Source organism: Erithacus rubecula, assembly GCF_903797595.1.
Source record: "Erithacus rubecula genome assembly, chromosome: 1".
NCBI classification, from domain to species: Eukaryota; Metazoa; Chordata; class Aves; order Passeriformes; family Muscicapidae; genus Erithacus; species Erithacus rubecula.
Genome location: NC_136658.1, coordinates 87,245,094 through 87,266,329, shown reverse-complemented (window position 1 = coordinate 87,266,329; position 21,236 = coordinate 87,245,094). Strand labels below are relative to the sequence as shown.

Here is a 21,236-nt window from a genome sequence, read left to right as displayed (position 1 = left end):
TGTCTACATTGATGTAGCATTTGACATTTTCATCACACTAAAAAATGCTTCCCCTCATACATGCAATCTAAGTTTTCCCTTATGAATGATGCCCATGTCAGTTAGAGGGTAAAATCCAAGACAGAAAAAAAATACATGTTTTATTTATTTTATAAATAATTTTAAAACCCCAAAACTACAATCTTCTCAGTTATATTGTACCACTCCCAAACAAAGCAACCAACCCCTAGGTTGTGACAGGGTAGTAACACTTAAAATACTGGATCCAGTGGTAGTGTTTGTCCCAGAAGTAAAATAAAACAGAGTATGGATAAATCAGTTACACGAGTTTTTGTTCATCATAACAAAAATTAAACATGACCAGAATAAGCCATCTGTGGACACCTACCACATTTACTCAAATACATAAGAATTACTAACACAGTAAAGCTTCTGGTATCAAACACTTCTCTATTTTTTAGAGACGGTTTGAACAGAGTATTTAATACCAGCAAAATTATTGAGACTTTAAAAAAATTGGAAACCATGTAAGAAAACATTACTTCCACTCTAAAGAATGGATTAACACAAGTAACAAAGGCTATACTTCTCTCTGAAGGACAAACACAGAAACAGTAACATGAAGTACTTTATAAAAGCTTTAAGTAGTTTGGAAGGAACTTGGAATGCTTTTACTTTATTTCTTCATGAAATGTTTTGAATGATCTAGAAAGCCTGTGGAAACTGCCATTTAAAAGTCAGCATTTCATCTCAATGCACTTTGTAACACTGGCAGCCTTGGCCATTCTGGGAAAGGAGCCACAAACAGTTCCTGGTATTTCAGCCCTGGACATGAACCAGGCCATTTACAGTGTTCTTGGGGTCACTGGCAGCAGTTCCACTGGGCAAGCTGAGTATCTGAAGAGTACTTGCATGGCTAAGATGCAATACTCAACAACACACTGTTGACAGTGGAGGAAATGGGTTCTGCTTGCTGACCACAAGCTTCTGATGCTGATGGGATATGTAGCCTTTGATGTGACCCTGGCAGAAGGAGAAAAAGGCAGTGTTAGTACTTAGAGCTGGTAGCACAATCCCTACAACCCAAGCAAACACCTACCAGCTAACCACAGCAAAGCTGTGTATGCTCACTCACTGCTCTACTGCACTTAAATATCCATGGGGTCCAGTTTAGGTAAGTGGGTCACCCTGGGGAGTTAAGCAGAAAGTTGGAGCCACCACCACCCTGTTTGAGTACTAAGGGTGCTGTCAGACTGAGAGCCTCTTGCCAGGGCCCCCTGTGGGTCTGCTTACACTGCCTTGAAGAGACAGAGCTCCACAGAACTGTTTCTAAATTCACTCCTGCTCACTTTAAAATGAGGATTTTAATCAATTAGTATTCCATACCTAATAAAACTAAATGACATAGTACTTCCTTTTCAGACATAATGTTGTAACAGTGAAAAAAATCTCCCAGTGACCCAGACCACACCAAATAATGTTTTAGGAACAGAGAAGTGGTTCATTTTCTTGCTGATGCTACAATGATGCCTCAAAACTTCTGATTTAATACAAATATTTAGATTTCAAGCTTTTATCCATTCATAAGTGGTTGAGATTCACTGAGACTAGAAGACAAAATGTGGAACAGAACCAAAGAAATCTGGCTCCATTTTTTTCTAATTTGAGAAGACTCCTACTTCAAATGCAGAACAAATCTATTTGGTGCCACTTGAAAGGTTTATATTTTAAATCAACTCTGCATATAAAAAATGTCAGTATTGAATTTGGATTGTGAAATTCAACTTCAATTCTAAATGATTCCTGCAAAAAAAGGCAGGAACTAGAGGAAGTCCTCAGGGCAAATGAAAACATTTTACTTTGAGCACAAGTCCCTCAAAAAAACCACAAGAAAACCTGGGATCACCAATGTATTTTTTGTCATAAACTGTCTTTATCTAATATTTTTCACTGTTGGAAGTCTGGAAGCAGCAGACAACAAGTGGTCAGTGCTTACCAAATATATAAGGTTAGCTAAAATACACTGGACTTCATCAATATCAACATCATCTACTTGCATGAACTTCAGAGCAATCAGAAAAGCATCTAGAGATAGCTGATGAGTTTTGAGTAGTAAGTATCTGAAAGAAACAACAGGAAAAATGTGTTATTGAGATATAATCACTTTAAAATTCTATTTCTTAGAAAAAAGGCCTTTCTATAATAAATTCACCTTAACAGGAAGTCAGCTCTCTCAGGGAGAACTAAAGAGCATATACAATTCTACTGCAGTCCCAGGTGAAACCATATTAAATCTGCTTTTGCAAAAATGTAGGTTTTGTTATGCTTACACTTTCTTGAAGAGATTCCTGTAAGTGATGATTTTCAGCTTCTCAAGGATAAGAAAAATTCCACATCGAATAAAGAAGGTTTCATGCTTTGTCAGAGCATCATTCAGTAGGAGAAGATTTCCTTCACTGAAAGAACAAAAAATGAGAAAAGAAACTGTGACTTAGTAGGAATATGCCTCCCCTGCCTTCCTCAATTACCCCAAAGAAACACTTTTTACTGAATACTTTTTGAACACAAAGCAGAAAAACAAGCATCATACCTCACAGACTTTGTTACTTCGGCAAACTGCATAAGGTCATACTTTTTTAGGAGCTGAACTGTTGGCATATGGCCCTGAAAAATAAATGGTGTCCAAGTTTCCCAGGGTAAAGTCAAATGCATTTTAAATAGAATTATTTATACATTCATAGTACAACTCACAATAACTACTGATTTATCATGATTTAGGGACAATTAATACTTAAAGTTAGGGAACAACTATCAAACTTGTAGAATCAAGATCCTGCAAAACGAGGCCTTGGCAGATTCAAATTTTATGTCACAGTTGGATCATCTATTCTACAAACAGAAGAACTGCAGGAATCCCATGCATTTCCAAGGGAATACAAGCAGTGCTTCAGCCTTGTTGAGTGCTATCTCAGTCTGCAATAGATTATTTTCTTCTCTATGCCTCCATGCAGAAATAGAAATGTTCTCTCCAAAAAAAAATATCACCACCGTGCCCCCCACCCAAAAAAAAACAAGGGAGAGAAAGGTTAAATTTACAGAAACAAAATTAACTGTTTTTGCTAGATCAGGTAAGACTGAACCATTTTACAGAATCAAAAGGAAACTTTGTCTTTTATCCCCTGCACAGCAAAGATCAGAATGCACATTGACTTGTTCAGACTTTAAATTTAGTTACATCATGCTATGCTGTTGCTAACTCCTCTCCTGGATGAAGGATTAGCTGAGAGCAGAACTGAGCTGCAGGTTTACTGAGAGCTGTTATAAACAAAAAAAAAAACCAACACACAAGCTATTTTAGTAGCTTGAAGTTAGTGTTAGGGCCCTGACTTAAAAAAAGCAACTGTAAATACAGTGACCTTTATCTAGTTTCTCTAATGCCTCTTGTAGACTAAAACAGCTTTTGAAAAGCCACAGTAATTCTAGGCAGAATTACTAACAGACCTACCAGTTTAAGGCACCCAGTCAGGGCTGGGACAAAGCTTTTAGGAAGACTTATTAAGTTTTCCTTTATCAACCCAACCCCTGACTGATCTGAAAACAACCACTAAGAAAGTCAACAAATAAAACAAGGAAAAGCAGAAGCCAATTACCTACCATACCAACTATACTCCCCCTTTACCCAGCTGACACAGCAAGGGATTGGAAAGGGAGCACAGAAGGAAAAAGGTGGGGAGGTCACAAACAGGGAAGGTGGAAGATGGTAACTCAATTAAGGCAGATGACAACATTCTCCATGGGTAACTCTGGTAACAGGGCCAGAACAGGAAACCCTAAAATCTAGTTCCTTTCCCCTCAGTTACAATGAATTAATACTCAGCATAATCCACTAATTCAGGGATACACAAATGTTAGCACAGTACATGGGAAGGGACAGGAACAAGAAACAGATGTGTAATTCTTTTAATATAAATATGAAATGATCAAATAGTAGTAAGTCTTCACTGATTTTTTTCAGAACCAAAATGCTCTGCCTCATGACCCTTCTGACATGCCTTGAATGGGAAAATGTACAAGGTACAAATAAAAAAGACAAAGGCTCTCAACAGTCCTCAGCCATCTATTTACACATCCATTTTTTTCCAACAGAAGCAGACAAATTAATTCTAGAGTATTAACACCTTCCCTGGCTTTTGTGTGCAGTTGATCAGCAGAGAGGCACTCTGACACAGTGTACCATGACAGAAGTTAGTTACACTGTTGAGTACTTCTCCAAATAATTCAAATACACCTTTATTAAATTACTAAGATCAGGCTGCACCTTTAGGAGGCATGGGAAAAAGGTAGGGGGAAAGGAAGCCCAGGTTGGTTTTGTTTAGGGGTGGATATTTTTTTTTTTTTTGTTTGGCTATGTTATTCCCCCCATCTCCTTTCCTGTGTTGCTATATATGACAACACTTTTTGCCCTCACATAACAAGGTGTGCATACACTGGCTCTTACAGGGGTAAAACAGCCTCTGAATTTCACTTAGGGAAAACCAAGAAAATACTGAGCATCAGTTTTACAATCTGCATGTGTACCCCCCTTGCCCTTATTTAGGAAATTAATATCTACTCACCAACAACATTTTCACTGGCAGCAGGTAGATCAAAATCATTCTTTTGTTTTTCTGGCTGGATCGGTGACAGTGCTCAAAGGCAAATGACAGATACTCCTCAGCTGCAAACAGGAGTAACATGAATCAACCACAAGAATGGATTAACCCATTTAACTGTGGGTAATTTACATTTAGCTGTAACCCAAATTCTGTGCTCAATGTCCATCTCTAACTTGAACATGCAACATTTGAAATAAAATAAAAAAGAATCACACCACTCAAAACACATAAAGAAAAATTGGAGATTGACACAAAATACAAAGTATTACCAGAAAGGTAAGTTCTCCTTCAGAAAGTTAAAGAAAAGTTGTCAAGATCTTGATGTCAGACACTGCAGTTACAAGTAATATTGGAGTTTTCAGCTTATTTCAGTAATATTATTATTCTCCTTTTACAGAAGCAGAGAATCTCAAGAAGCACTGATAATACACTCTACTTCCTACATTCTTAGGACATGAGGTTCTTCAAGAGATGAAAGCTGAATGCAATGCACACATCTCCTGAGCTGCAGAAACATGCCAGTGAGACCACACAGCATAACAGCATGAAAATCTCCCAGCAGCTTCCACTCACAGAGAAAAAAATTATAAGCCTGACAGGCAGAACGCAGTGTTTGGAGTAACAGAGTCAGCTCAAGGGATTCAGTTAGTGATGAAGTTATACACCTTAGCTCTAGAAGCATTTCTGTCAGTGAAATCCATTAGAAATCTAGGAAATACAGTTTGTACATCTTCCAAAATCAATGGATCAAGAAACTAATTCTACACTACAGTTTACTGAAGATTTCCTAGGTGGCACACAGCAACTTGAAGAGTTGAAGGCTCCTCTGTGAAACTTTAACAAACATGTTTTTTTGAATGCTCACACATTTTGTAATGCACACATATAATGCACAAGACTGCAGGAAGCTTCACTGACACAAATATTGTAAAGCTAGGCATACACTACAATTAGAAGAGTAATCTCATCTCAGTTTTGAGTCAGCCTGTGGGCCTTGGACCTTTCAACATGAGTTTTCCTCTGATCAATGCAAGTTTGAGGATCACACACACAACCTCAGCAAAATTTCATGCCAAGCAAGAGTTTAAACATGTCTTACTGGTAGACAGTACCTTGCTTAAAGTCACTGTCAAACATGGCCTTGCGTCCAACATAGTATTTGTAGGTAACTCTCTGTGCCATACTATACTCATCCTTCAGATTTGAGCTGTCAATTGCTCTAATCAAGGGCTTACAGAGATGGAGCTTGTTGATCTGTTAAAAAAAACAAACCAAATAACATTTTAATCAGTTAAATCAGTAGATAGATACAGTGTAAATAGATCATATCAAAACAGGATGGGTTTGACTTAGAATATGAAATACAAAACACAGCTTACCAGACTTGAACCCTACCTTAAAATAAATTTTAAACAGCTGATTCACAAGAAACAACATGCCCCATTTTTTTGAGTCTTCAATGCCTGCTCGACTGTCAAAAGAAAAAGAAAAAATCTGCTAGTACTGAACATTGCAAGAAAATATGACTTTATCCTCACAGTAAATTCATTCCATAGATATTCACTCCATAGCATTTTTAGGGTAGACATAGATGTAGTTCTGCTATATATCTTCTCAACATAATGAAAAGATGTCATGCAGGATATAATTCATCTGCATCAGGGTCCTCACTCCAGTCTGCAGACAGCATACAAAAGCACAGCATTGGTTTATAATACTTTAGGTGAAAGAAAGACCTGAAAAAAAGCACTTTTTCCACTTCAGAAATGTTAAAATTTGTAACACTGGAAACAGAGTCACCCCTTCTCCATCTAATTAATTCTAATGGAGCAAACCTTACAACTAACAGGGCACAGAAGCATTAATCATCTTTCCTGAGAAACAGGGACCTAATCAGTCCCTCCCATCAATACTTGCTAGGAATGCTAAACTTGAAGTGAGGGCTCTCCCTCTGAAGTTAACAGTCAAAAGAGAACAGACTGTAAATGAGAACAGACAAGCCTCAGAAGTGTTCATTCTAAGATCCATATATGGTCTAAGTAAGTGGGGAAATTTAAAGCACAGTTCATGAAGTGCTTAGTAATTTATTAGTGCAAGTTCAAGAGAGGCTCTTCCACTTACGTGTCACTGGCACAGACTCGAAAGCAGCTCATCAGCAGTTCTGCTGCTTTTTCCAACATGTCACCAACTTTGCTTTTCCCTTTCTTCACAAGCTGTTGATCTGCCTAGCATTACACAGCAAGAAACAATAAGCAATTCTACACTGTGGCATTTTGGTTCATGTGGCTGAAAAGTTTAGTTATTTAATACAGCATTTTATAAAGTATTATAGCAAGAGATCTGTCATGGCCGCTATCTCCCAAATCCAGGAGGCAGACAAGCACACAGAAAACTCTCAGGGAGGCTCCTGTACATGAACCAAGCCCAATGTTGAGAAGAATAATCCTTGGAAAATAGCACTGATCACTATTACCTTCAGTATCACTAAGCTTCACACAGGTCTCAGAAACCTAACTTCAGGTTTAACAACTGAATTGGAGCATTAACACTTCAACTCAAGTGTACTTAGACCAAGAGCCTGGAAAAAATTATGGAGTTTGACTCTTAGAATTTGTAATTCAGTTTCTCTCCACAGCTACAAAGACTAGATATTATTTCTAACACACTGCTGAGACCTGAGATTTCCAGAGAAAAATAAAACATATATGTCACAGCAGCAAGAGGAAAAAAAAATCATTCAGTTGTCAACCTACAGGAAAGATTCACACACTGACTAATAAAGAACTTCAACAGAAAAAATACAGCAAGTAGATATTTACCATGTGCTGTCTAAAAAGTTCTATTATACTGTTTGCATTCTCACTAGCTGAAACACAAATAAAAGAAATGGAAATGCATCTTGCTGCAGAAGTCTTCTCTGAAACCAAATCCTCTGAATACACTAAGATTAGAACAGAGTTCAAACACTTCCCTTTCTCATGCATCTCAGGAATATGGATTTCCCTCATTCAAACTGAGAATGGAGACTTGTTGCAGAGCAGTCACATACACGAAAAATAATTTCTGTGCAAGCATCCCACATGTGTGGTTTTGTGAGCAAGTGGGCACAGAGAGTGATGACACTAAAAATACTGGATATTGTCAATCCCTAACCTAACTTGAAGTCTAGCTTCAACTCTACAGGAGAATTGACTAGGAAGAAAATCACAACTCTGTCACTTACCTGGGCCTAGAAAATCTCAAAGGATCCCTACACAAGCTAATTCCATTTACCAGCCTGAGAAAAATAATGTACATTTGGGAGTTATTTGCATGTCAGCAGTTGTATGGGCTCACCAAGGGCTCCAAAGAGCATCAGAAGTGGTGCACACATCTGGAAAAAGGGGAGCAGAAAGTCCCCCCTTCAGATTTGGTGAAGGGTTAGATTGGCTTGATTGTCTTTGACACCTCCAAATTCCACCAAATCCCAGGGATAACACAGAAATAGTGACTGAAGCCACATGCTACTCAATAAAGAAAATGTTTATCTTTTTATAAGTTCTAAGCAACTGCTGGGAGTTGCATTCAGGTCCTCAGAACCCCTCTAGTTCCATCTGCAAATAGGAGGTGGACAGAATGAGCAAACTCATTTTTCAATAGGACTGGATGAATTTAGCGTGTCAACAAAATCCTGAACAATGAGTTAAATAGAACTGAGCAAAATTAGACCATGTAATAAACTCTATAAAAATATTTCTATTGTGGAAATACCAAACAGATAAAAGTAATGAGGTTGTTAATCAGATCTACTTACATTATTAGCAAAAATTCGAAGATCAAGGGCTACAGAATACATAATAGGTAAGGCCCTGGAAAAGAAAATCATAGTATACTTAGGTAGGTGCAAATCAAACAATAAGTAAGACATGAGAAACAAGCAATTTATAGTTTTTTGTTAGTTGGTCATACAATTAGGGAAGTATATATTAATCTTTAAATGAAGAAGGATGCATTTCTTAAAAGGAAAGTTCTTCAAGATGTCAGCATTTCAGAAATCCTACACTACAGTAATTATTTCTAAAGTCTTTTTTACTGTGTTTTTAATAAAATTCCACTTCTCTTTGAACAAATCCTTCATGTATTTACACATGGACCATTCTATGCAATTAAGCTCAGCTGTTTAGTTTTCACACTTTGAACATGAAAACTCAACTAAGCAACAAAGCCAATTAGGGTTGATTTTAGCATCACTGGGCATAAATAAAAATACAGGTATAATTTTAGTTTGACTACAGTGGTATTATACTAGGCAAAGACAAGTCTATTTACTTGTACCTTTCTACTATGTACTCACCAATTTTCTTCTTTATGTGCCTGAAATGCTCGCAGGAAAGATGTACTGTATTTAGGAAAATATGAAATGCCATGAAATGAAGCATAGATTTGAGAAACAGCTGTTCAGTGGTATCACATATGACTTCATGAAAGACTAGAAATCAAAACACCATCAAGAAGTTGGGGAACTAAGTTGCAGCATGGAAGAATGTGAGCACAGCCATGCATTCCTTTGAGTGGCCAGAAATAAGATAGAAGTTTTTTTATCATTATCTTCTCCTCTAGCCAAGTACAAACTGCAAGGTATTATAATGATTTGAGACTCTCAGGGAGAAATTAATATTCTATTTTAGAGCCAAGTAAAAATTTCCTTCTTAGCCCTACAGAAAGCTGGAAGAATGAATCTGGATTTCCTTGCTTAGAAATCTAAACCACTGAAGTGTACTGGGAAGCAGACCACATTGTATTAGATTTTTAAAAACCACGAAGAGAATTTATTCTGCAAGAAGTTAATCTGAAAAAAATATACAAGATTTATGGAAAAGGATATTGGACAATAACTGTTTGGCATTTGTAGGCTTCTACAAAGTCATGGTTGGCAACAGCATAAGTACACCTGTCAAAGAAAAAGTGCATTAGTGCATCAGAATATATACAAAAATGAAATATTTATTTTTGTGTCCTATCAGGCATGAAGTTTTACAGTCTATTTAAGGCACTAAGAAATCTGACTAAAAGCATTCTTAAAAAAAGTGGCACAAGTATTTTAATAGAGCAGTAAGCTTGATAATTGTAGAAAACAGGTCCTAGAGATGAACAGATATTTGTTTTATATAAGCTAATGCTTATTGAAACTGTCACCAAGATTAAATCTGAAAAATGCAAGATTGTTGAAAGAAACTAGATGCAGAAAATTATTAAGTAAAATCCTCGCAGAATAACGTAGATACTAAGCTCTCTTAAGAATACTTTTATGACTAAAATTCACTTTTAAAAATATTTCTTTCCCTTAATTAATTCACTCTTAATTCTTGTGCACCTAGTAGGCAGAGCAAGGGAAACAGCAAACACTGACACCAAAGCTGTGCCAATGGCCATAAAGCAAACTTTATGTGGAGAGGAAAAAGATAGTGTGAATTTCCTGCAATTCTAGCATCATTTATAAGAGTAACAAATACCAAGTTTTCAGGTGTAAGCCTTTTAAAATAGGCAAGTAAACTTAAGGATATCCTTCCCCATCCCTGCTGTACACCCCACAACTGACTTTACATTCTGTGCCCATCTTTACCTTAAGTGGGCTGCAAACATTTCATCATATGGTGATTCCAAAACTTGTTGACACTTTTCCTCTGGAGATGGGAGCTAAGTAAAATAAATCAATAAAACATTAAAGGAACATCCAGTGCACCAGAAACAGAACATCATATGCATATTTTTGTCATGGAAGTTCTCACAGATTTGCTAGGATTGGAAGGGACCTCTGGAGATCATCTAGTATGCATATACCAGAATTTTAAATTATATTAACAATCATATCCAAAGTAATGAATTTCTTGTGTGCATTCTGCATATCCAAAACCTGAACAGAGCCAGCCTGAAATAAAAGTATCCAAAACACACAAACACCAGGACTTTCCTAACCAGTTTTTTCCTCTATAGTGCTTTCCACTGTGCTATGCTAATAACTAATGCAGACTTGGTCAGAAAGGACATCTGTCTCTATCCAGAAAACAATTCAAAGTGGAACATAAAGAACCAACCACAAAACAAAAATTATATATACTATCCTTGTAAGAAGAAATGGGAAATGAACCTACAAGGGAATCCTACTTCAGCCTGTGAAACAGATTTCTGAGGCTTCTCTCCAATGGAAAGGAACCCACACATAGGGCCAGAAAGCTGAAAGTAAAACAAAAGGTCAAAAACCAGATTCTCACCTGCAGCCTTGGGTTTGCAACATGTGGATGTTTAAATGATACTAATTCAGCACAAAAGGTACCATCTCTGGTCTCAATGGCTTCTTGTACCTACCAAAATAAACCCATTACCAAAATAAGTCCCATTACAGAATAAAATCCAGCAATAGACCCACAACATATTTACACAATATGAAAGCCACCACCCAGTTATCACTGTTCACATATATTAATATCAAATGAAGTGTGAATTTTTAAAGGTTTAAAACTGAATACATTTTTTTTAATTTCCAATAAACCTGTTGTTCAAAAAGGTCTGAGGGAGAAGGTAGCACCATTGTGTTTTTTTCCTTATTTGTAGAATGCAAGCATACATGGGTTCAGCATTGTAAAACAGCAGTTGAGAGCCAGATTTGGTTAATCTGTTTTAAATTCCAGTTGGACTTACAGGCATCCAACAGAGATGCAAAGGTGCAACCTTTGAGAAATGCTTTAAAATGAAGACAGGCAGATTTAACATGTAGCTATCATTCCAAAGGCAATGTCTGATGTTAGGCTGATACTCTATATCAAATGCTTTTGAAACCTGCTAAGACTGTAAACGTTATATTTGTGGAAGAATGGTTTAATTCTGCTTCCTGCTAAAGATAAATCCTTGTAAAAAACAGTCTGCTTGGACAGGTTATTGTGACACCAAGGTAAAAATTTCTTCAGTTATGGAAGTAGTTTTAGGTTTTACTTCTTAAGAGTTCCCTTCCTATTGCTTATTCTTTGTCCTATTTTTGTGCCCCAATAAGAAAAAAAAATATCATTTTGATGTATGGAAAGCTCATACCAAATGAGAAGCACACAAATCACCTCAGAAAGCCCCACGCGTTACAGGCATCCAGGCGGGCGACCTTGGCGTGCTTCACCCTCACTGAAGAAATATATTCCCCCACCACATCACTCACCCTACGCTGATTTATTTCTTAACCAAGGCAGAATATTTACAGCAAAGAAAAACACACCCGCATACTCAAACAGGGCCCACAGACTAATTTTTAAAAAATAATAAAAAATCTTGCTTACTTGCTGCAAGTACTGATTTATGGTGATGTGCGCCATGAAGTGCAGGGAGATGAGGCGGGAGCCCCACACCGGTGCCACCCTACGAGCCCCGGAACTCCCGGAACTCCCGGAACTGCCTCCGCGCTTCCGGATCCCGGCGCGACCGCGGGAACGGCGCCGACAGTCACGTGACAGCCCCCACGGCCCCTGCCCCGCCCACCGCGGCTCCGGGGCGTGGCTTCACTCGCGCAGCCAATGGGAGGGAGCGGTGGGCGGGGCAGCCAATGGGAGGGAGCGGTGGGCGGGGCGGAGGGCGCGCGTTAGGGTGAACCACGTGTGCTGGGGCGCGCCGCGCGCTCGGTGGCGGTGCGTTGGGACCGTCGTAGCTGTCACTGTCACCCCACTGCGCCTTGTACGGGAGGCGGGTGGTGGCCTCCCCGTGGCAGGACTCGAGTGGCGGGATACCCCAGATACTTCCCCGAGAGAGCGCTGGAGGCTCGCCTTCCCTCCCTTCTCGCTAGCTGCCCGCGGGAGCCCTGGAGAAGGGTCTCGGTGAACTTGGGTCAAAAAAGTTGAATCGAGTTCATAAACTCCCGAGCAAGTTGACTTTTAAAGGCACTGCGGCCAGGGAGATGTGTGAGACAAGGACACGCTCCGTGCTCCCGCAGGCCGGGCTCGGTGGGGTTTGGGGGGTGCCGGTGAGCAGGGCGCGGCGGCCTCTCGGGCTGGTTGTGGGCAGGAAGCGCGGCTGCTCCTTGGCTTTCGTTCCGGCCACCCCTCGGCGGGCACCAGCGAACAGAGCCAGGGCAAGCGGGGGACACCGGGGTCTGCTGCCCGCGGGAGGCTGCCCCGGCCCGGGAGCCATCTTGTGAGCGGGGCCGGCGCTGCCCGAGCGCCGCGGGCCGCCCGGACTCGGGAACGGACCCGAGCCCGAGGCGGCCGCCGGGGCGGGCGGAGGCGGGCGGGCGGCTATCGGTGCCTCCCGGCCCGGCGGCACTTGGCAGCCGCCCGCGGGCAGTGGGGGAGGGCGGCTGGGAGGTGGCGGAGGAGGAGGAGGGGAGCGGAGGCGGGGACCAGCCGGCCCCGGCCCAGCCCAGCGCGTTGCCCCGGCCGGACACGGCGCCCGGGGCGGAGATGGCGGACGAGCCGCAGAAGAAGCCGCAGTTGTCGGCCTTGGTGGGACACACGAACGGGCTCACCAAGCCCGCCTCGCTGGCCGCCACCCGCTCCACGGGAGGGGGAGGCGCGACCGCCTCCTCCAAGAAACTCGTGATCAAGAACTTCAGAGGTGGGTACGGGGCAGGCCGGGCCCTCGGCGCTGGCAGGTGCGCTCGGCCCGATCTTTGTTTACTGCGGCCCCGCCGCTCCCCGCCCCTTGCCCGCGGCCGGGCCCCGCCGCCGTATCGGGGCGAGGGGCGGCTGCCGCGGGGCTGATAACGCCGCGGGGCTGATAGCGCCGCCGGCACCGTGCCCGTGAGGCGCTCCCGGGGACACGCGTGGGGCTCCGTGCGCGGGGGCAGCGGCCGGAGGGAGCGGGCAGAAAGCCACCTTGGTGTCAGCGCTGATTAAAGCCAGGCGAGGGTGGCCGCCTCGCTAAAAGTAACACGGGCGTCAAGCACGGCAGCCGGCGGGTGAAGCGTGTCGTGCTAAGGCTCGGGTGGAATTAGCGACCCCTCCGAGTGTGCCAGAGTTACATGGCCGAGAGCAGAGTGGCTTGGCAGAACTTGGTGGAGCAGCAGGGAGAGAGGCATTGCTGCAGGCTCCCGTTGGGTGGCCCTTTTAAAACTACCTGTGTCTTACTTCACAGAAAGACCCAAATTACCAGATAATTATACTCAGGACACCTGGCAGAAACTTCATGAAGCGGTGGGGGCAATACAGAGTAGCATTTCTATTAAGTACAACCTTGAAGAGCTCTACCAGGTAAGCCTCATAAGGTTTAGTTTTTTTGTTTTGTTTTGTTTTTTTTTCAAATAAACTGCTTTGGCATGCACTCAACATGATAGATTTTGATTTGTTAAAAGCTGATTAAATACTTCACTACATACTCTGCTTTTAGTCAGTTCTGTATATCCATTCCTTGGAGGGCTACCAGGATCTGGGCCCATGAAAAAGCAGTTTATGTTGGGAAGTACAGAAAGCTATTCCTGGTTAGGGCTGAGATCTAAATCTTTAGTATCTTCAAAACTCTGCCCACTCAACATGTTGAAAACAGGATGTTTCTCTAACAGGGTTATAAAGTTCCATATCTTATGATGGTTTTTGTACATGCTATGGTTTCTTATAAACAGTAATGTTTTATATTATTAGATTTGTATTTCATATTATTAGATTATAATCTTATACTTCTGTACCTTTTGGGGAATTAAAAAGGCAGGCAACAAACTGGCACTTTACCCACATTTCAGATTACTGTTGCATTTTCATAACAATCAGCATCTTAGTATTTCTGTTCAAGTGGTGAAAAAGCATTTCTGGAACACCTGGACTACTGGAGCAGGGGCTAGTGAGGGCAAAAGAAGGATGGACTCCCAAGCCACTTCTCTCTACTTTCTCCAGTTATATGTAGTTTAGTTCTATGTTATTTTAGATGTATGTGCTTTAGCTGAAGTAGTAGGTTTTTAGAGTGATATTGTTATAAAAAATTACTGATGCACTAAATTGTGCTACATAACAGAAGTTAGTTATGAGTTCTCTGTGGGTGCAGGTGTTTGATCTGCAGATTAGTGTCCTTGCCAGACCAGGACTGAAAATACTATTAGGCACACCTAAGATTTTCTAAATGTTTAGTTGAGGTGCAAAGGGGAGACTGTGAGAGAGGAGAAGGCCAGTAATATGTACTGGGTCCCTGTTCAAGAAAATCAGGATGTATTTCAGACCTGACTGTACTTGTCCCTTTAGTTAGGGTATGTAGTAAGTAGATCTAAAATGGCTGATTATGAAATATATATTGACTTGATATAAGTGTTTATTTTAAATAGAGAAATTGAATGTAATATATTTATTAGTACTTAAAAATTTGCAGAGTTTGAATGATAGAATGCATTTTATTGTTTTAAGTTCAGCATTTGAATAACCCTGCTTTTTCATGTCTGAAAAAAAAAAAAAACCCAAAAAAAACCAGCCCACAGATGCTTTGAGTGTTACCTAACTTGTTTTCAGAGGCTCAGAAATGAGATTATAGTAATATGGCTATGAAATCACTAGGGTACATGCTTGAGTTTTGGCAGAAGAGGAGAGAGATTTCAGATAACTGTACTTCTTCTCTTTTCTTGTGCAAGGCTGGTCAAATAATCTGTAATGCAGCAAATCAGGAAGATTTCTGCACAGGGGTGGTGGTGCTCAGTGTGCCTGTGCATAGACAGGTACTTAGTCTCCTGCCAAAGGAATAAAAGATGAGGTTCAGAATCCATTGGAAACCTGATCTGTATTTACAGATCATTTTAACTGCCTGTTGGTGAGCACCGAATCATCCACAGGGGAAAATATCTCTGTGTGCATCAGTTGTTACTGTAAGGCCTTTTTGGTGGGTTTTTTGAGTCTTTATCTGACATTATGGGAGGAAGTGAAAGGGCTGCTAGAGTTCAGTGCACTCAGCAGGCTGGTGTACCAGCCTACAGTTGAACCTTCTGATTTATTTATTTAATTTGGCACAGTGGCTGAGAAGAAACTGAAGAACAATGATGAGGCTGTGTGGGAAGGCTGAAGGATACTCCTTTCCAGGCTTTAGAGGCAGCATGGAATCAGGCATGAAGGTGCTTGGCAGAGATGTAGTCAGTAAGCAGTGGGAGGGTGGCAGCCAATTTTTTGTGACTAAAATAGAAATGATATCTGGGATTGGTGGTAGACTGCACAGATTTTGATAGAAGTAGCTTTTATACTTGATGGGATAGAGAAAGTGGAGCAGTACAAAGAATTGCTGAATGAGGAGTGAGTGATAAAAATAATGGAAAAAGAAAATTACTTTTGGAGTGAGGTCCTAAATAATCTGAAGTGGGGCAGCACTGCCCTTCTGGAGGACACAGAACAGGACAGTGTAGTAGCAAAGGAAAGACAGTAGAGCTTTGAAGGAAAAAATTATGAGAGCCCTGACTAGTCTTATATTTGGGTGGGTGGATAGGAGTGGCTATAACATTATCTGCAAAGTGATTGTCTGAATACTGTTTGTTGTAAGTTAGCATTTTACTTGCTTTAAGATCAGATGAAAAACATATTATAGGCACTGTTTTGTAATTTTGTTTGTTTGTATGCTTTAATGTATCAAAATTGTGTAGGCCATTTTTATGAGCATTTAAGTAAAATTAGGTTAGGTTAGAATCCTCTGGAGCAGAGGAAAACACTCTTGGGTCAGTTTTAGTTGCCCAGGTGACATAGTGCTTTAAATCCTTGGCAGTGTTCTGTGCAGTATCACCTCATAGTATTAGGACAGTTGATATTAATAGAGTGACCACCAGAACATTTGGTTTTGGGCAGAATTGGCCTCTTTAGTTAACTAAGAATAAATACTCAACTAAATCCTGTGAGCTCCCAATAAATCAGTTCAAGTCTTTATGTAAGAGTTAATGTGGGGTTGGTTTTTGGGGATTTGTTATTGTTTGGGGTTTTTCTTACTTATTTTTTCCCTATAGTTTACATACCTTGGTGTGAGTGTGTAAATCAGTGGAAATATTTGGGAAGAAATAAGTTGATAAAAAGACAGGAAAGTAGCCATTTATCATTTAGACAGACTGATTGAAATGTCTACCTTGAAGTTAAGAAATTAAAATATTTGGTATGATTGTGTTCCTGCCCCAAAAAAGCACTTGTGTGCATACTGAAGGATGAACCAAATGGACTTTTTGAAGGAGTTCTACTCTTGAGCAGCATTGAAGGAGGCAGAGTTCTGGTAGTTTTTAACAGCATATCTGAAATATGACCCAGATTGTGATGGTGGATCTTGTTTGAGAGACAAAATCTAGCATAGTAAGAAGGGACTAAAATCAGAAAGGCCTCCTTAAGTCTTAATTTTTCTATGTAACTTCTTTTTGATATTTTGGTTTTGTGCACAGCTTGAACATATAACGCTGATTTTTTTTTTTCCTTTGTCAGCCTTAATTACACAGACACAAAACATTAAGTTATTTTTTTGTCTCATTCATAATCCTGTTTTTGGTTTTTAGGCTGTTGAAAATCTCTGCTCCTACAAAGTTTCTGCTACACTGTACAAACAGCTGCGACAAGTCTGTGAAGAACATGTGAAAGAACAAATCCTACAGTTTAGAGAATATCCTTTTGTCATGCACAGAGGTGGTTAGAATGGTTAGTTTACATCATTATTTTTTAAAACAAGACTGCAAAAATTTCACCAGTAATTGTCAATGTGTTAAAGAGGTTCTTTACCTGCTTGCATATTTCTTAATTAGTCATAGGCAACTTTAGTCATCTGGGTAAATAACTTTTTGCATATTGATGTGTAGCATGCTAACAAGAACTTATTTATCATTTTAATAGGGATGCAAATTTTACTCTAAATCTAGAAAATGTCAATAGCACTGTGAGATTTCTCAGCAGGTGTGAATTTGTGTGGCAGGTGAGTAGTTGTGATGCTTATGGCAGCAATAGCTTAAAGAAATCACAGTGACTGTCAACAACAATAAAATAATTTTCAAACGTGTAGTGCATCTGTATGACCAAAAATAACTACTGGTCAACAGTGATGTATCATAGAGGCATTCAGCAAACCTTCACATATCTTATGTGTACCTTGGGAAGTTCTTGGAAGACAGCTCCAAGTTCAGGGCATCATTTGGCTGCCTTGGGATGCATAGAAGGATGAAGTTTGATAGTAAATTTCCCCATGATTTACTGAAGTTACATTGCTGTACCTTTCTTTTGGCTTAATGGATCACAGAAGTACCTGTAGATTTTCTGTGTGCACCTGGCTGTATCCAGGTCAAACTTTGCATGCTGAGAAGGTGCTGTATATCTAGGTGTCTTTTTCTGTAATGGCCACAGGGTTGCACTTGCTGGAGCACCAGATGAGTAGTTTATGTCCACCTTGCTGTCCCCATATTCCTGGAAAATGCCTTAGCCAGCACATGATGGATGGGAGAGTGCCATATTGAACAGATATTCCGTTGCATTACTGATATACAGCAACACTGTGGCTGCTTCTATTTTTTCCCAGCTGTCTATGGATTTTTTTAGCAGAAAATGATAGGATAAAGTAGAAAAGATAGGATTAAGTAGAAAGAAACAAGAGGTCAGGGCCCAGAACAAACCTCCTTTCCAGATGAATGCTTTAAATGTGCTTTGGATCGTGACTCTCAGTTTCTTGGCTCACTGCATTCCCCAGGTGGGTGGAACTCAAAATAATGAGGGATTTTTAATGGTGCATAGCACCAACATGGTTTTGGTTTCATTTTTTGTTGATGGTTTGGGTTTGTGTTTTTTTAGTCCCGTTTATGCCATATGGCTTCTAAATAGCACATTAGTACAGTGATCTTTACCATACCTGGTTTTGGAGAACCAAATCTTCCAGTCTTCTTTAAAGCAGTGTACAATCATCTTTTGCATTCCTGCTTTTTCAGACTTTAGATGATATTATTAAAAAACATTTTAAAACTAGTGTTCTCAAACTGCTTTCACCTTGCCCTCTTGACAGGGTGATGGTGGATTGGAGAGTTGAAAATCTAGTATTTTACAGGTGTACCACTTTGTATCCCAAGTACATGAGATCAGATTAATCAGACTTGGCCAGAATGAGTTGGAAATGATAATGTGCAGGAGAGGAAGGTAAAGTCTCATTAGACATGTGAGAATTCTATTATTTGTAAATATCACTTGGATCTGTTGTGTAATGAAGAAAACTCTGCAGATGACTTAGAGTGATCTGGAGATGTATATGAAAAGAGTGGTATTTGGATTTGAGGATTATTTAGAACTGTAACTGCTTTTAAGAGATTAGGGTCACTCCTGTTGTGCTCAGTGTGAACTCATTAAATAAACAAAATAACCTCTCCATCCCTCTCACCTCAGTTGGTGACAAATGTGTCACTGGTGACGCTGGTGGGATTTCTTGTTTAAATCTATATTAAGGTTACACAGTACAGCCACTAGATGGTATTACTGAAGAGCTGTCAGTGTTATTCCTTGAAAACACGGGGAGGCCTTTTGGAAAACTGCCAGCCACTGTGCTGGGCAGTTCTGCAATTAATGGTTTATCCCTGGCAGGCACAGTAGCATTGGAATATCCATGGAGCAGCTTTGCCTAATGGCTGGCAAAGATCATCTCCAGAATATGGCCTCTAAAGATACTGGTAAACTAGTTTTCCTTAATGGGTGCTGCACAGATTCTCTGGATAGTCTTTTATTTTTAAAGAAGATAAATAAATGCTGGCAAGATCATTGCAGACAAATGGTAAGTTGTATGTTTATTCAGAGTACATATCCTTGGGTTGGGAAATCTGACTAAAATAAGTTTTCCATAGTTTTAACTTGGGACTGCACTGCATCTCTTCTCCAAGTTTTAGCCTTGCTTTTCACTTTCCCCTTTGCTGGCTGAGGGGACTTTTGTTGTTTAAATGTAAGTTCTGTTAACTCTGACTTTCATATGTTCATACAAGGTTTGAATATCACTCAGGAATATATTGACACTTTTTTTTTCTTTGGATGGAAAGAAAAACTAAGCAAGAAATGCTGAAGTTGTTTACTGTTCCTAATTTTAATTGGAGAGTCTTTGCTTCTAGGTAGCTCCAAGAACTAGGTTAACTTGCAACTTTTTTGTTTCAAAGCAGAGATTATTATCCTGACTGTAGAGCTAAGAAATAGAAAAGATGAAGAACTGAAAGTTGCTTTCTGTCTGCCTTTTTTGTCTTTTACCTCCACAACAATTTATGTTACAGAAAAAAGTCCTCCCTGAAACACACTCTGGAAACTGTGCCTTTAAGAAGGCATCATTATAATACCAAACTAACATTTTACAATGAGTTTTTATTTCATTGTCCCTTAGCTTGGACTGCAGATGCCCCATATGGTTGATTTGCTATTTTCATTCCTTGAATGCACTTTTCTTTCCTTTTCTGTGAAGTTTGGGCAGGGGTGTGTGATTTTTATCTGAATTAAAAATGGAAAGTGTTAGAGAAACTATTCGAATTCAGCAGTCTGATGAAAATAGAGTTGAATTTACTGCCTTGAAAATGTAGTTAGCATGAACCTGTGTTTTTATAAAAGGGCTTTTGCTGTGAACATTGTTTGCTTTAATTACTTCTAAGCATTCTTTTTTTTTTTCCTTCCTTCAAGCAACAACCTGTAGCAAGTGGCTTTCTTGCCCATATGCTGGGTTAACACTTGGTGCTATTTAAGGAAAAAAAAAAAAATCAGCCTTACTGCTGTTTTACTTTAATATGCTTGGCCAGAAGCTATGTCAGCTTGAGAATTGCTTCAGAGGCAATGAAATCTTTCAGGGAGAGAGTAGGTGGACAGCTGGGAATAGAAATCTCTATCTGGCCTGGGGGTGAGTTACTGACATCCGGAGTTAGGTTAATGCTAAACTGGGAGTTGGGCAGCCTTCTTATGAGCAAAGTTAGAAATGGATTTTGAATGTAGAAGTCTAGTAAGCTACAAAACCACCTTCTCCTCCCGCTCTTTTAATTAAAAAAAAGGGATAATATATTTTTATATTCTTTTTACTGTTGGATTTAATGTATGTCTATTTTTCTTATGAATTTTTGCAGCTAACTTTTATTATGAAAAGATCTGTTGCACCACTTATTACTGTCTAATCTTAAACCTTTGTTTGTTTTTTTTTTTTATTTTAAAGAGCATAGCAGCATGCTATTTCAGGGTGTTTACTGACTGTATTGGAGGTACTGTTTGAATAGTTTATGTATGTCAATGGTATAAAACTCCTAATAGGCTAATAAAACTATTTAGTTAATGGTTATTAATTTGAAAACTGTTTTGGATGTACTTGGGAATACCACCAATAGTACTACCCTCAATAAGTTGCATACCCGTGGCTGTACAAGTCACCATAAATGTTTAAAATACCTACATCAGTAAATGGGGTGCATGTCTGTGATGTAGTTTTTCAGAAGTTGTTTTATAATTTAAAATATCACATGGAGGTGAAGAGAAAAATATTTTCTTTGTATTTTCAGATCATGATCAGAAGCATTTTCTTATTTTTGGATCGTACATATGTGCTTCAGAATTCAGTGCTTCCTTCCATATGGTAGGTATCCATGTAAGTATTCCTATAATCTTTAGAGTGTTGACATGCTATTACATTTGCAATGATTGAAAATAATTTTTTCACATT

The 21,236-nt window shown here is 39.7% G+C and overlaps 2 protein-coding genes across 19 annotated transcripts in view; one reads left to right on the top strand and one right to left on the bottom strand.

Moving 5' to 3' along the window:
- Positions 1-109: 109 nt before the first annotated feature.
- PCID2 (PCI domain containing 2) lies at positions 110-12,126 on the bottom strand. 10 transcript variants are annotated; one of them, XM_079301629.1, is made up of 14 exons: positions 11,957-12,125; positions 10,907-10,996; positions 10,258-10,331; positions 9,520-9,585; positions 8,989-9,030; positions 8,449-8,503; positions 6,777-6,880; positions 6,051-6,126; positions 5,768-5,909; positions 4,617-4,717; positions 2,591-2,664; positions 2,331-2,456; positions 1,980-2,120; positions 110-1,010 (listed from the first exon to the last, which is right to left on the bottom strand). In XM_079301629.1, the coding sequence occupies exons 1-14, from the start codon at positions 11,990-11,992 to the stop codon at positions 917-919; spliced, it is 1,221 nt and encodes a 406-aa protein (XP_079157755.1). In that variant the 5' UTR covers positions 11,993-12,125; the 3' UTR covers positions 110-916. The 10 variants fall into 10 exon arrangements, 9 of the variants coding, with proteins under 9 accessions (XP_079157755.1, XP_079157754.1, XP_079157757.1 ...); XM_079301628.1 differs by having other exon boundaries at positions 110-1,023; positions 1,997-2,120; positions 2,591-2,724; positions 11,957-12,124; XM_079301631.1 differs by having other exon boundaries at positions 110-1,023; positions 1,997-2,120; positions 11,957-12,124.
- A 620-nt stretch (positions 12,127-12,746) lies between these two features.
- CUL4A (cullin 4A) overlaps positions 12,747-21,236 on the top strand; it is a 34,444-nt gene continuing 25,954 nt past the window's right edge. Inside the window, exons 1-5 of one of the 9 annotated variants that reach the window (XM_079301561.1) lie at positions 12,753-13,223; positions 13,743-13,858; positions 17,095-17,221; positions 19,267-19,334; positions 21,076-21,149. In XM_079301561.1, the coding sequence (XP_079157687.1) occupies positions 13,070-13,223; positions 13,743-13,858; positions 17,095-17,221; positions 19,267-19,334; positions 21,076-21,149 (539 nt within the window). In that variant the 5' untranslated portion in view covers positions 12,753-13,069. Of the gene's footprint in view, positions 13,224-13,742; positions 13,859-17,094; positions 17,222-17,408; positions 17,505-17,543; positions 19,335-21,075; positions 21,162-21,236 lie in introns of those variants that run through there. The other 8 variants (XM_079301559.1, XM_079301557.1, XM_079301555.1 and 5 more) reach the window with 8 other exon arrangements.